Consider the following 14,357-nt stretch of genomic DNA (forward strand, 5'->3'; position numbering starts at 1 on the left):
ATATTGATAAAAGTTAATTTTCCTGTGATTCACTGCTTTTTATATCCTGAAGATTCAAATGCATAGCATTTTTATTCTCAATGCTTTTGATTTTAAGAGGTGAGATTTCACTCTGTTGCCATCATAGATCACTGTAGCCTCCACCTCCAAGGCTCAAGCAATCCTCCCATCTTAGCCTCCTGAGTTGCTGTAACTGCAGTTGCATACCACCACACCTGGCTAATTATTTTTTATTTTTTAGAGACAGCATCTCGCTTTGTTGCCCAATGTAGTGAGACCAAATTAAAAAATAAATTAAAAATTAAAAATCGATGGTGGAAGGAAGAGCTGATGCCTACTGTACGATGATAAAGAGGTAGTAACAGTGTTGAACATCCCGAGCACCATATCTTACATTAAGACAAGATAATAAGTATGAAAATACTTTGCAGAATTGCCCAAATTAAAAACCTTTTTATATTTTTGTCATTACTTTTTAAAGAATTCTATAATTTCATTTGTATTTCACCTTCTACCCAAGGGTTGTTTAATGGAAAAGCTTTTTAGGGGGAAAGGCTTATTTTTTTTTCTATTTTAATTGTTGTTAGTAATTTATAGTTTTATTACATTCTAATCAGTGTTGTTCTTGTAGTATTTCAGCTTATGGAACTTACTGATGATGTCTTATGACCCAATATTGATTTTTTATGAATTTTCCATGTGTACTTGAGAAGAATGTATATGCTTTATTATTATTATTGAGAAGAATGTATATGCTTTATTATATAAAGCTATAGATAGATAGATAGATATTCATAAGAGCTGTTTTATCAATTGTGTTGTTTAGGGCTAGATTCTATATCTTTATTTATTGTCAACTTCATCTGTCTTATACTAAGAGTGCATGTTTGTCTCTTATTACTAGTGTATTTCTATTTACATCTTCTAAAATCTCATATATTTTGCTTTATAAAGGCTATGCTGTTTCGGCCGGGCGCGGTGGCTCACGCCTGTAATCCCAGCACTTTTGGAGGCCGAGGTGGGCGGATCACAAGGAGATCTAGACCATCCTGGCTAACACGGTGAAACCCCACCTCTACTAAAAATACAAAAATTAGCTGGGCGTGGTAGCGGGCGCCTGTAGTCTCAGCTACTTGGGAGGCTGAGGCAGGAGAAAGAGGTGAACCTGGGAGGCAGAGCTTGCAGTGAGCCGACATCACACCATTGCACTCTAGCCTGGGTGACAAAGCAAGATTCCATCTCAAAAAAAAAAAAAACGAAAAAAAAAAAAAGACTATGCTGTTTCGTGCATATTTATAATTATTGTTAGTCATTGTGAATTGTGGCTTTTAATATTAAAAACATTCAAGTAGATTGCTCAGGAAGACTTTGTGAGTACAATATTCTCTGAGCCCTTGTTCAAAGGTGTTTTTCAATATTTGAAGTTCAGTTTGGCTAGATTTAAAATCTTTTCTTTACATTTTTATTTCCATATGTTTTTTGAAAATGCTACTCCTTTATTGCTCAGCTGTGTATGTTGTTTTTGAGAGGATTGAAGCCAGTCTAATTCTCTTGCCTTGTAAGTTATTTCATGATTTTTCCTGGAGGTCCTGGTGATTTTTTTTCTGTATGTTTCAAAATTGGTCTTTGGGTGTGATTTCCCTGATTCCAAGTAGACCCTTTCAATGTGGGTCTGCAACCTCCACCTCCTGTGTTCAAGTGATTCTCCTGCCTCAGCCTCCCAAGTAGCTGGAATTACAGGAACATGCCACCATGTCTGGCCAGTTATACCAAACTCTTGGTGTCCTCTGAAGACATGTGGAGCTTTCACACTTGTGGTATTTTGCTAGCTCTGTTCAGCTTACTTAGAGTTTACCCTAACCTCTTTCCTCTGCCTTTTCAAATCCTACTTATCAAAAGCCACAGTTATGATTAAAATGACACATAAGACACATAGGAAAACATATTCAACAGAAAACCAGTGGGTTCAATTATTTCTTTTTTTCTCTAATTTCAAAAATGTTTAAGAATTTATATCTGGGTGCAGTGGCTCACGCCTGTATTCCCAGCACTTTGGGAGCCCAAGGCAGCAGATCACTTGAGACCAGAAGTTTGAGACCAGCCTAGCCAAGATGGTGAAACCCCATCTCTGCTAAAAATACAAAATTTAGCCAGCCTTAGTGACACTTGCCTGTAATTCCAGCTACTGGGGAGGCTGAGGCAGGAGAATCACTTGAACCTGGGAGGTAGAGGTTGCAGTGAACCAAGATAGTGCCACTGCACTCCAACCTGGGTGACAGAGCGAGACTCCGTCTCAAAAAAAAAAAGTAAAAGCTTGATAAACTAAAAAAGTTACAGTAAGCTGAGCTTATTATTAAGAAATGTTTTCAATAGATTTCGTGTAGCCTCAACGTACAATGTTTATAAAGTCTATAGCAGTGTAATGTCCTAGGCCTTCACATTTACTCACCACTCACTCACTGATTCACCCAGAACAACTTCCAGTCCTGCAAGCTCCGTTCATGGTCAGGGCCTTCGACAGGCGTGACACTTTTTATCTTTTACATCGTATTTTTTTACCGAAACTTTTCTATGTTTAGATACACGAATACCTACCATTATGTTGCAAATGCCTACAGTACTTTGTACTGTAACCTGCTATGCAGGCTTGTAGCCTAGGAGCATTAGGCTATGCCCTGGGTGTGCAGTAGGCTATACCATCTAGGTTTGTGTATGTACACTCTGCTGTTCAAGCAATGATGAAATCACCTAGTGACACATTTTGCAGAACATATCCCCATCCACAGTGACATGTGACTGTATTTTAAAGATGTTCTTTATATAAAAGATAAGCTTAAAAAAAATAGAGAATTTTAAACTCCATCCTTTCTTACCTCATCCAGCTGTCATTGCCCTTCTTTTGATTAGCCTCAGGATTCTCTTCAAATTCAGACACAATAACACTGCCTCCTGAGCTGTGATAATGACTCTACTACTCATTTCCCAGCTAGGCTCCAACAAAACTGCAAAGGGCCACCATGTTTGGCCTCTCTACAAAATTGCAAAGACTCTCTTATGCTCTGTTCCTCTACCTTACCTTTTCCCTCTTTTCAGAAAAACTGATTCTTCTGACCATTTTTATTTCTTCACCAAAACAATAAAATTCATATGAAACTGATAGCACCCGTAAGGCCTCTCCTTCAGCCCCAGATATGGAAGAGGCAATCTGGGACTCTACTTTCTTCAGTATGTACACTTCTCTTAATTTAAATATTTAACTTTTGTAAATTGGTGTTTCACGGTCCTGAGGAATGCTTTAAGCACACAATAAATATTAACTGAAATCAAATCAATATCTCAGTGCACTAGTTTAAACATGTACATTCCATTATGTGCAGTAAGAATATGATATTGTGGTAATAACACTTTAGTAAAACGGGCACCGTTTTCCTCTAAACAAGGCAAGGTAGAATCAAGCCCTTTAGGAAATTAAGAGTGAAGGTTCAGGAATGAGAATGCTAATAAACTCAAATGAAATGCTTAGCTTGTCCCTGAACACGTTTCTTCATGCCATTACATTCTAGAATTATGAAGAATTACTACACTTTTGTGGACCGGTGAATTTATTTAAACTGATCTAGAATGGTAATCGACACTTACTATCCATATCACCTTCCACACTGAAAAATTCTAAAAATATAGAGATCTATTTTATTAAAAAAACTTACATAAATATGAAAATATTCCAGAAACACTAAATTAAATCATCATGAAGTATAAACTTTAGTCACTGCTCAAATTTCTGAAGACAAAGTGAAGGTGAAGAGATCTTTGGGTGCCTCAATACAGGAACATAGTCTTTCCATCATGATAGAACTCTCAGTCAAGATTTTTTTCAGTTTACTTAAACAAACATTTCATTATTCGTATTGCTAAGAATTTACCATGGCTGGGATGGGGCGGGAAAGGAGGGAAGACATCCCATTTGTGTCATAAGAATAGGTCTGGAAGTGTAATATTAAATGGAGTATTATTTAACACAGATCCCACGACATCTCACTTACGCATAAAATGATCAGTATTCTATTTATCAAAGAGAAGGAAGAATTCTTTTCAAATTATTTAAGAAAAGGAAAAAAAAATACCTATAATACCCTCCGGAAGTACATTTCTTTATTCCTTTTATCATCTCTTGATGTGTAATTTTAAACTCCCGTCCTGGAAAGAGAAGGGTGGCCATCACAGCAGCTTTAGAGTGGGTATGAATCACTGCACCTGCTCCTGGAGGAGGAAGAAGAAAGCCGCATGCTCAATGAAGACCGAATTACAGCTTTTAAAGAAAAAAAGTCCATATAGTTATACATATGTATACATATGGTTATAGGCTTATTTTTCCTGGCATGGAATAAGTTGGTGGTGGGCACAAGGGTAAGTGGAATAATGGACCTTCCTCATAGGTTGATGTGAAAACTGAGTAAGTTCATGCACCAAGTTCTTGCATATGGTGGGTATCCAAGAAATGTTAACTGAAATAATAATTACCATTATTTAGAGGAGCCTACTCTGCAAATATTCTTTCTGTTGAATACATTTTCTGCATACCTCTCATTGTGTAAGCATTCATGAAAAGAGGAGTACACTGGCTTTTTTTTAGCTTCTTAGATGGCAAAGGTCCACTTATGTCCTTTTCATTTATATCACAAACAAACATGTCTTCAGGCTATTTTAGAGGGAAAAAAAGAAGGTTTATAAAATACCAACTAGAAATGTTTCTTTTCTTGTGTACATATACACAAGATACAAGAAAGTGTTTATAGTATATATACTTGTGTATATATTTAGTATACATATACATAGAGTGCTAATAGATGTATATACATTTTAAATATATAATTATAGTTTCTCAAAATAATTTAACAATTTTGAGAAATAAAAAATGATTTCTACTAGTAAAAATATTCTCAAAAGTTGAATACAAATCTCAAAAATTAAAAAAATTTGAAGACAAAAAATGATCAGGAAAATTACTATTTATGTAATGATTTTACTGCTGTCATTTCATCAATTTAGCTTCTCAACTTTGCCTTATAATTTCACAACTATATTTCAGAGAGCCTATATAAAGAAATCGACATTCCAAAGATGGGTGTTAATATTTTTTTCCCCACATTTTGTAAAATAAAACCAAAATTTTAAGTAAAATTTTCTAACCCTTGAGATCTACAGGTTTTTCTTTTTTTTTTAACTTTTATTTTAGGTCCAGGGGTACATGTGGAGGTTTGTTACATAGGTAAATTGCACGTTACAAGAGTCTGGTGTACAGATTATTTTGTCACCCATGTAATAAGCATAGTAATTGACAGCAGTTTTTCCATCCTCATCTCCTCCCACCCTTCACCCTCAAGTAGGCCCCATTGTGTGGCCTACTTGAAGGCTCCTTTCTTTGTGATTGTATGTACTCAATGTTTAGCTCCCACTATAAGTGAGAACATGCAGTATTTGATTTTTCTGTTCCTGCACTAATTCACTTAGGATAATGGTTTCCAGCTCCACTCATGTTGCTGCAAAGGACGTGATCTTGTTCTTCATTATGGCTGCATGCTAATCCATGGTATGTATGTGGTATGTATGTGCCACATTTTCCTTATCCAGTCTACTGTTGATGGGTATCTGATCCACATACAGTAATACATGTGTATTTCTGATCTGTAGCTTTTATCTGCCAGGGTTTATCAAAAAACTACAACATAAATGTTTTATTAACAAAGCAACTTTTCTTTTTTCTTGTATTAGAAGTTAAATAATTATTTGTTTTCTTTAACTAGATTTGGGGTATTATTCCGGTATTAACACAGAATGAGACTTCTCAAAATCTGAAACAAAGTTTCACAACTTGAAATCTTGAAATTAGAATAACTTTGCTATTATGAAATATGAATTAATTTGGTTCATCTGAGACCATCAATCTGATTATTCCACCAGCCTGATAAAGATCGTAGTGTTATAAAGCTGCAAAGTCATACTTGTTCTTTACTGTGATTTAAGATTGCACTATTCACTTTTGCCCCCTATAGCCTGAATAAGATTTCAAAACATACAATGGTTGTATGGAGGATATCTACCACCTTAAAAAACATTTAATAATTACTCAATAAATGTTTGTTGATTAGTTATTCAAATTGTGATAAAATGAACGTTTTCTCTTAAAATTAATTCCATTTCACAAAACAGTGATTAAGAAGAAGAGACATTGAGGTTAAAGAATTCCTTTATCATACCTGAATTCGTTCCTTTTGCACTCCTGAAGGAGCAATGTAGATTTCATCGCTGGCAACACAAAACATACAAATTGGTATTTATTTATTTCCTGCTTTTGCACAAAGAAAAGTATATCTTCACAGTCCAATCATGCATGTTCTTTATAAATCAAGCAACACAGCCAGTTGCTTGACTTAATCATAGATTTTGGCTGCATAGAAAGAAAGTCAAACTATATCAATGCCTTTGTAGTGCTGGTGGCATAGTAGAATTATTAGTTGTTGCTTCTGTCTTCCACGTTTTCATATATATTTATTCTTTTTATAGTGCAAAGTTGGTGGTAACCAGGTTTTTATCCACTTAGGGGAATAAAAATCTGAAAACGTAAGTCTTCAGTGTCTTTAAACATGAAAAAGCAGAGTTTAATCTGTGTGAAATACAGTTATTCTAAAATCCAATCTGGAAAATATGCTCAATAGAAGTATATTTCTGTCATGCAAAGAATCAGGTTTGATTTATTGTTCGAAATGCTCTTATTAAACCATGAAGTTCAGAGACCTCTGCTGGATGGTTTCTTAAATTACTGTATTAACACTGGGCTACTTTTTGGATAGAATCACATGCTTCCCATTTGAAAAGCCATACATATCTTGGAAAAAATTTAGTAAAAAGTTAAAACAACTACAAAGAGTTCAAAATATAAGAATGGCTACATGTGAAGAGTTCTTTGTTACAAGATGTTGGACTAAGGAAGATGCTATAGCCTACCATTTACCACAAGGTGCTCTCAAATTTGATTTGGAAATTAATTTCAAATCTTGTCTCAAGTCTCTCCACCCTCAACAACAACTAAACAAATGTCCCTTGGCTCACGTATCAGATTTTTTCTCTTCTCGTTGGATATCTTTGATAAATTACCAGTTTCAGTTGCCGCCAGAGAGTATTAATGAGCTGCCACATATATGTAAACCAAGAAAATGCCAGTACCTGCATGCTCTAGTTTCTGCCAGTAAGGCACAGACATAGGGACATTGAACATATATCAAACATTTCATAGTGCAAATGAGGATGATGGCCTATATATCAAGCTGCTGAAGTTCAGGTTACTAATAAACCTGTAGGCTTGGAATTGATAAAAATGTAGGGTGAAACAGAAGTTTCTTTAAGGTTCTATTGATGAAGTCTAGAAAACAAATGTCTGATAATGTGAGTGGAAATCCAATGCACTGTAAGCTGCATGCAAGCATTCGCTTTCATGAAGTGGTTATTGTTTTCAAGTTCTGCGACATAAGGATAACATAAAGGGACATTCCTCTGGAACCAGTGAGAATGGGTTGGGATCATACTATTAACAAGGGCTCTTTGTGAATACCAGTGATCCAAATCTTGTGTCCTTGTGTAACATGGAAGAAGCTCTAGACTCATGTATGGTACGTGGTCCACTCACCTGCATAGATAAGTGGACTTGTGAGTCTTCTTATGTGGGTAGAAATTTATGCAGTCCTGAGAACAGATTCAAATAAAGTACAAAATGGTCTGCTGGTAAGTAAAACTAATCTATAAAGTAGGGTATTCTGTTTATTCAGTGACTTGGTATGCTGAGTCCTGTAAATGTCTTTGTAAAACTGAAATTAATTTAGACTTTGATGAACTTTGGGTAATTAAAACATTAGCCAAATATGTTTTAGAAAAACATATTTATACCTACAAAGAACGAGATATCTGGATAAAAATATAAAAATGACAGTGTTTTTCAGAATAGAAACACGCCATATACTAAAGTGAAATATCTATTTGGTGCTTTAAGCCACACACAGAAAGCATTTTGAATTTCAAGTTACTAAATTTTGGAATATACTTCTCTGTACTCCTGCATTTTCACTGTGGTAAGCAAGGGCCAACCCCCAAGAGGTCAAAATACATCTATGTTCAGTTGCTTCTATTTTTATTTGCTTTCTGGTCATTTAAAAAATAATTTAAATCTTACAGTGCTTCAATTATTTTGTCTACAATATGACTTTATTAATTGTAGTCCTAATCACACGCAACAGGATCAGTCTCTCCAACACCTGTCAATATTACTCTGTGAAAATAGGAAATCAAAAATTTGAAAGATAGGGATCTAACCTAAACCCAGTGGCTATTGAGTATCCTGGAATTGCCTTGATTACTATTATTTTTTAGGTCCTTTATTTCCTTCTTGTGACTTAATTTTTGGTACCACACACTTGTGGCATAAGCTGGAATGGCCGAGTCAAACCTTGGAATCAGTAAATCATTTTATGTTCCCAAAGAGCTTATTGTCTATATTATTCTGGAATCATTATTTATTGGGTTTGCACTTTATTCCAAATTTATTTGCCCTAAGCATCAAAGAGCCAAACTTTCACTAACAACATGAGAATAGTATTGCTGATAATGCTAGTGACTTATTAAGTCATTTAAATATTAGGGGAAAAAACCAACATTTTACTACAAAATATTCATTTTACTACGTAAAGCACAAATTTAATAAGATTCCAAATACAGTGCGATATGACTGTGGCTCTTTCCATCCATGATCTCCACACCCATTAAGAACTAAGGATAAAGTATTTCACATATATGATGAAAATTTCCTATAAGCTGATTGCAGTGCTATAAAAACCCATTTAATTTTAAAAGATGTGCCAATGAGTGGTTTATGGTGGCCACATACAATGGTAGTGCATGGATTAGTAAAATTCTACTAGAAAGAACATAGTTCTTCATGTCTTTTTGATAAGAAAAGTTTCATCTTGAGTCCTGCATTCACCTATTTCTAACTTGGCTGGTTTTTTTTAAAAGAGCCAGTTGGAAATGGTTATTTTAGCTCATTTGATAAAAAGCTTTATTTTATACATACACAAACTATTTCTGAACATGTAGATAAAAAGCAGTTAACTAAAGGCAGCATTTAGAATATGATTTATTATAAATAATACAGTTGAGAAACTGTATTACTGGGACTCAACTTCTTTTTTTTTTTTTTTTGGGACGGAGTCTTGCTCTGTCGCCCAGGGTTGGAGTGCAGTGGCCGGATCTCAGCTCACTGCAAGCTCCGCCTCCTGGGTTTACGCCATTCTCCTGCCTCAGCCTCCTGAATAGCTGGGACTACAGGTGCCCGCCACCTCGCCCGGCTAGTTTTTTTTGCATTTTTAGTAGAGACAGGGTTTCACCATGTTAGCCAGGATGGTCTCGATCTCCTGACCTCGTGATTTGCCCGTCTCGGCCTCCCAAAGTGCTGGGATTACAGGCTTGAGCCACCGCGCCCGGCGGGACTCAACTTCTAAATGGATACATGAAACAAGAATAAATGTTGTTATCGTAGAGTTTGCTGTGAATAGGCCATCTTGAAAGTTTTGGCAAAATAATGTGAAAGCTCGAGCAATGCTGTATTTACACATCAGCAGCTAGGCTGATGGTAAGAGAGGAGGCACAGATGGATTTATTGATCTACCATGTGGAACATAATCTTACTAGACTGAGAGTACACTTATATCCCTAACTGTGCCAGAATGAAAATTTCATGAGTTAACTCAGTAATTTAAAGCAGATAAAATTATAATGGCATCATCTTGTGGTATACCATAGAATCCCTTTTGTTCAAAATGTTCTGATTATATTTAACATTCCATTCATTAATATGCAATGCAGCCTCCTTGGGGGCATGCCTATATATACTTATCAGCACATAAATAATTTAATAATCCAATTTTGTTAAAGTAAATTAGAATGAAGTAATAAATCAACATCACTCAATTTAACACACAGCCTCCAGACAACAATATTCCTAACACATTTCAGGAGGAAAAAAAGATTAATCCTGTGTTGGAAATCCTTGAATGAGATTCTGTAATCTTAATTTCATTGATAGCAAGTTACTTCTTACTAACACTTACTAATACTTACTTTATTTCTTTATCTTCTTGAATAAATGACACTAAAGAAATACAATGAGCAATTGAATACTATTTATCCTTCCTGCTTCAATTTAAGTCCAGTACATCTTATTTTGTCCTCTGAGGAATACAGATTAGCAGGTATTATATTCATTAATGATACAGATGCTTAGAAAGCATACTCCCTTTCTTTTGATTCAATAAAAAAATTATTAGGATTTTTAATGAGTAGTCATCTGTATTTAAGTGACTTTAAAATATGTATCTGGGAGTCTGAAGCAGGTGGGTTGCTTGAGCCTAGGAGTTCAAGACCAGCCCATGCAACACAGTGAGACCCAGTCTCTACAAAAACAAAAAAAAAAAGAAAGAAAGAAAAAATTAGCCAGGTGTGACATGCCTGTAGTCCCAGCTACCCAGGAGGATGAGGTGGGAGCATTGTTTAAGCCTGGGAAGTCAAGGCTGCAGTGGGCCATGATTGCACCACTCCAGTCCAGCCTGAGTGACAGAGCGAGACTCTGTTTCAAAAAACAAAGTACCTGAACTTTTGAAACAAATCCTATCTACCTAGAGAGGATCCGCTGGAATTTCAGGTGTATGAACATACTTGGTAGCATGTTATTTAACTCTGGTACTCAAAAACTGAGGACTAAATTATTGTGATCTGAAATTGTGGTTCTTCAATCTTTAGGTATTTGATATATCTGCAGCTTTTGTACATTGCTTCCATTCAGTTATACAAACGTCCACTTGTCCATTTAGAAACTAAAGACCTTCAGTATCACATAAAACTGACCATCAGTTGTTCTTTGGATATAACACATTAGACTCGCTGTGGTCTACTCAAATGGAGAGTTCCTAGTAATAAAGGCTGCCAGAAACTTACCCATGCTTCAAGCTAATTCCTCCTCCAGTCCCAGTGACCCAGCCCAAATGGTAAAACTGTTTGCAAAGTTCTGGGATCAGGTATCTTGGATGCTCCTTGTCCTTAAAAAGAAGGCAATGATTTTTAAAACAGACATCATTTTATCAAGTAACTATTCTAGCTGGTGTTTCTAATAAGAAGCTAATTTAAGAAAGTTTAAGAAAACACACTATAGAAAGAGTACAGTGAGGGAAAAAACTATTACAGACATATTTTGTTTTTAATGTTTAGAAAGTGGATCTACTACATTATTTGGCAACCTGGGATTATTCAGTATAGGGCCATATAGTCCAACACTAAGGAACAGGCTGCAAAAACAAGGTGCGGAAATGCCCAGCATACATTACAAAGCATCAACTAAAATGGCTGAAAGAAAACAGAATCTCATGCTGAAGGAACGGTCTGTCCAGAACATTTATTTACACAAAGCACCTTATTTAACTAAGGCTTGATGATATATATATATGAGATATTATGATAGTTACACGTTCAACACATACTCTGTGTGTTGGTTCAATTGTATTTTTATTCCAAAAAAGTCCTTTTTCCCATAATGATTTTAGTTTCTCTTATTGCAAAAGCAATATATACTCATTATAGAAAATAAAGTGAAGCAAATTACAAAAAACACTAAGAAACAATCTCAGTTAATACTTGCTTAACCCATTTTACAAAGATATGTGTCTATGAGTGTGTGTATGTGTATGTATACAGACGGATAAATACCAAGCCTTATTTTTGTAAGTCCAATGATTACCTCTCTAGAAAAAAAAATCCATTACCATTTTCTCCTGCTTTTTTGTGGTTTAAATTAATGAAAACAAACAAAATAAATAAAGAAGAAATACAATGAATTCCATTTTGGGCAGTCTGATATGCAATCCTTATCTTGAAAATAAGTACAAATGCTGAATAAATTATTTTAAAAAATATTTCAAAACAAGTTGTTGAGCTGGCAAGAAAGTAAGGTTTCACAGGCGCCATAAAAAATGAGAATGAGACTCTCACACTAGTTAGAACAGTGATCATTAAAAAGTCAGGAAACGATAGATGCTAGAAAGGATGTGGAGAAATAGGAACGCTTTTACAAGGTTGGTGGGAGTGTAAGTTAGTTCAACCATTGTGGAAGACAGTGTGGCGACTCCTCAAGGATCTAGAACCAGAAATACCATTTGACCCAGCAATACCATTACTGGGATTCTACTATAGACACACACGTTATGTTTACTGCAGCACTATTCACAGTAGCAAAGACTTGGAATCAACCCAAATGCCCATCAATGTTAAACTGGATAAAGAAAATGTGGTACATATACACCATGGAATACTATGCAGCCATAAAAAAGGATGAGTTCACGTCCTTTGTAGGGACATGGATGAAGGTGGAAACCATCATTCTCAGCAAACTAACACAGGAACAGAAAACCAAACACCACATGTTATCACTCATAAGTGGGGGTTGAACAATGAGAACACATGGACACAAGGAAAGGAACATCACACACTGGGGCCAGTTAGGAGGCGGGGGGCTAGAGGAGGGATAGCATTAGGAGAAATACCTAATGTAGATGATGGGTTGAGGGGTGCAGCAAACCACGGCACGGGTATACCTATGTAACAAACCTGCACGTTCTGCACATGGATCCCAGAACTTAAAAGTATAACAAAGCAACAACAACAACAACAAATGAGAATGAGACTACCTGGGAGAGAAGTGAGCTCCAAAGCCAGAATGTTCCTGAAGGTATTGCAAAACTCTGGTGACCTGGAGCTTTAATTCTGATAGCCATGTAAGCCACTAGAAGCACGAGATAAAACCCAGGCACTGATCAATTCGAGGGAACCTAATGAAAAATTCCCACATAAACTGGAGACCCCAATGAGGTCCACCTTCAAGGTAACAGTGAACAAAACAAGATTCACTGTGGAGAAAATCACAACAAGGAAGCATGCCTTTACAGGTCCTGTCACTGGGTAAAGGGGGAAAAACATCTCTGAGTTCAAAATTTATGGGATCATTATTTAACAGGCTGAATTCTCAGCTACTTAACTGAATACTTGAAATTGTGGTGTTTTTCCCCAGATTCAGTGCTAATGTTCTACTTACTCATTTTAAGTATTACAAATGATGACTGATGGAGTAACCTTCAAAATATAAAATCAGTAACATGAGAACCTAGAAATTGCTAAAAGTTCTGATTCAACTTAGACTTGAAGTTAGCTGACTTAAAAGTCAAATCTACATTACTGGATTTATTGCTTACATGACTTTGGGTGTCAGTTTACTTATCCCTACAATGAAAATGCTGTGAGGATTAAAATGAGCTACAATGGACATAACGCAATCAGCACAATATCTGACACTGTCAATGTCAGTTTCCTTCTCATTTTAAAGAGCTGAAAATTCTTGAATTAAAATAGCAGATTATAGGAATTATTAAGAAATTACTTTAGACAGAGAGGGTAAGGTTGGTAAGGTTTTGTTTTCTTTTAATAATGCAGCTTGGTAAAGTTTTTTTGTTTCTTTTAATAATGTAGCAGCTTAAAGGGCCAGGTTGGCAAGCTTTGATATGCAAATGCCAGCCATTAGAAACTGGGTCCATCCAGTATGGTGATTCCTACCCTCTTCTTGTCACCATGTCCATCCAGTATGGTGATTCCTACCCTCTTCTTGTCACCATGTGTGCCAAGCACCATAGCCACCCCAGATATCTTCACGTGTGCAGAACATCATGGAGGCCTGTATTTGAATATTAAAAGGCTAGTTTTCGCGTGGGCTACATGAATGACATATCTGGTCAAACCAATCCCCTGGGCCGTATGAAAATCAGACACCACCTCCTCCAGCCTCCTAATACAACCCAGAGTTTTCTGCTGCATGTGGGGTTTTCTCTCTCTGCTTGGAGCCACCCTCTGTCTCTGTACAGGGGAGCTTCTTTCTTACCTATTAAACTCTCCATTCCTAAAACCATCCCACGTGTGTCCGTGTCATTTATCTAAATTGGTGTGAGAAAAAGGGCCCTGGTGTTCCCTCAGTCATCGGAGCCGTATCATTTTGGTGCATTGGCCGGGAATCTGAGGTACAACATTTATCGGAGTGGTGAGTATAAGGAGCAAACCTAAAACCTGTTCTATCATTCTGAGGGGCTCTTGACCTCTATTTTAAAATCAAATCAAATCACAGATGGCACATATACACCATGGAATACTATGCAGCCATAAAAAAGGATGAGTTTGCGTCCTTTGTAGGGACATGGATGCAGCTGGAAACCATCATT

General features: G+C 36.2%; 1 protein-coding gene across 1 annotated transcript in view; it reads right to left on the reverse strand.

The window, feature by feature from the left end:
- Window positions 1-334: 334 nt before the first annotated feature.
- APIP (APAF1 interacting protein) overlaps window positions 335-14,357 on the reverse strand; it is a 32,839-nt gene continuing 18,816 nt past the window's right edge. Inside the window, exons 2-7 of the mRNA XM_011940750.1 lie at window positions 12,783-12,877; window positions 11,041-11,141; window positions 6,258-6,306; window positions 4,582-4,699; window positions 4,125-4,260; window positions 335-389 (exon numbers count right to left, since the gene is read on the reverse strand). Of these exons, the coding sequence (XP_011796140.1) occupies window positions 335-389; window positions 4,125-4,260; window positions 4,582-4,699; window positions 6,258-6,306; window positions 11,041-11,141; window positions 12,783-12,877 (554 nt within the window). The remainder of the gene's footprint in view (window positions 390-4,124; window positions 4,261-4,581; window positions 4,700-6,257; window positions 6,307-11,040; window positions 11,142-12,782; window positions 12,878-14,357) is intronic.

This window comes from Colobus angolensis, unplaced genomic scaffold (assembly GCF_000951035.1).
Source record: "Colobus angolensis palliatus isolate OR3802 unplaced genomic scaffold, Cang.pa_1.0 Scaffold192, whole genome shotgun sequence".
In the NCBI taxonomy this organism is placed as follows: domain Eukaryota; kingdom Metazoa; phylum Chordata; class Mammalia; order Primates; family Cercopithecidae; genus Colobus; species Colobus angolensis.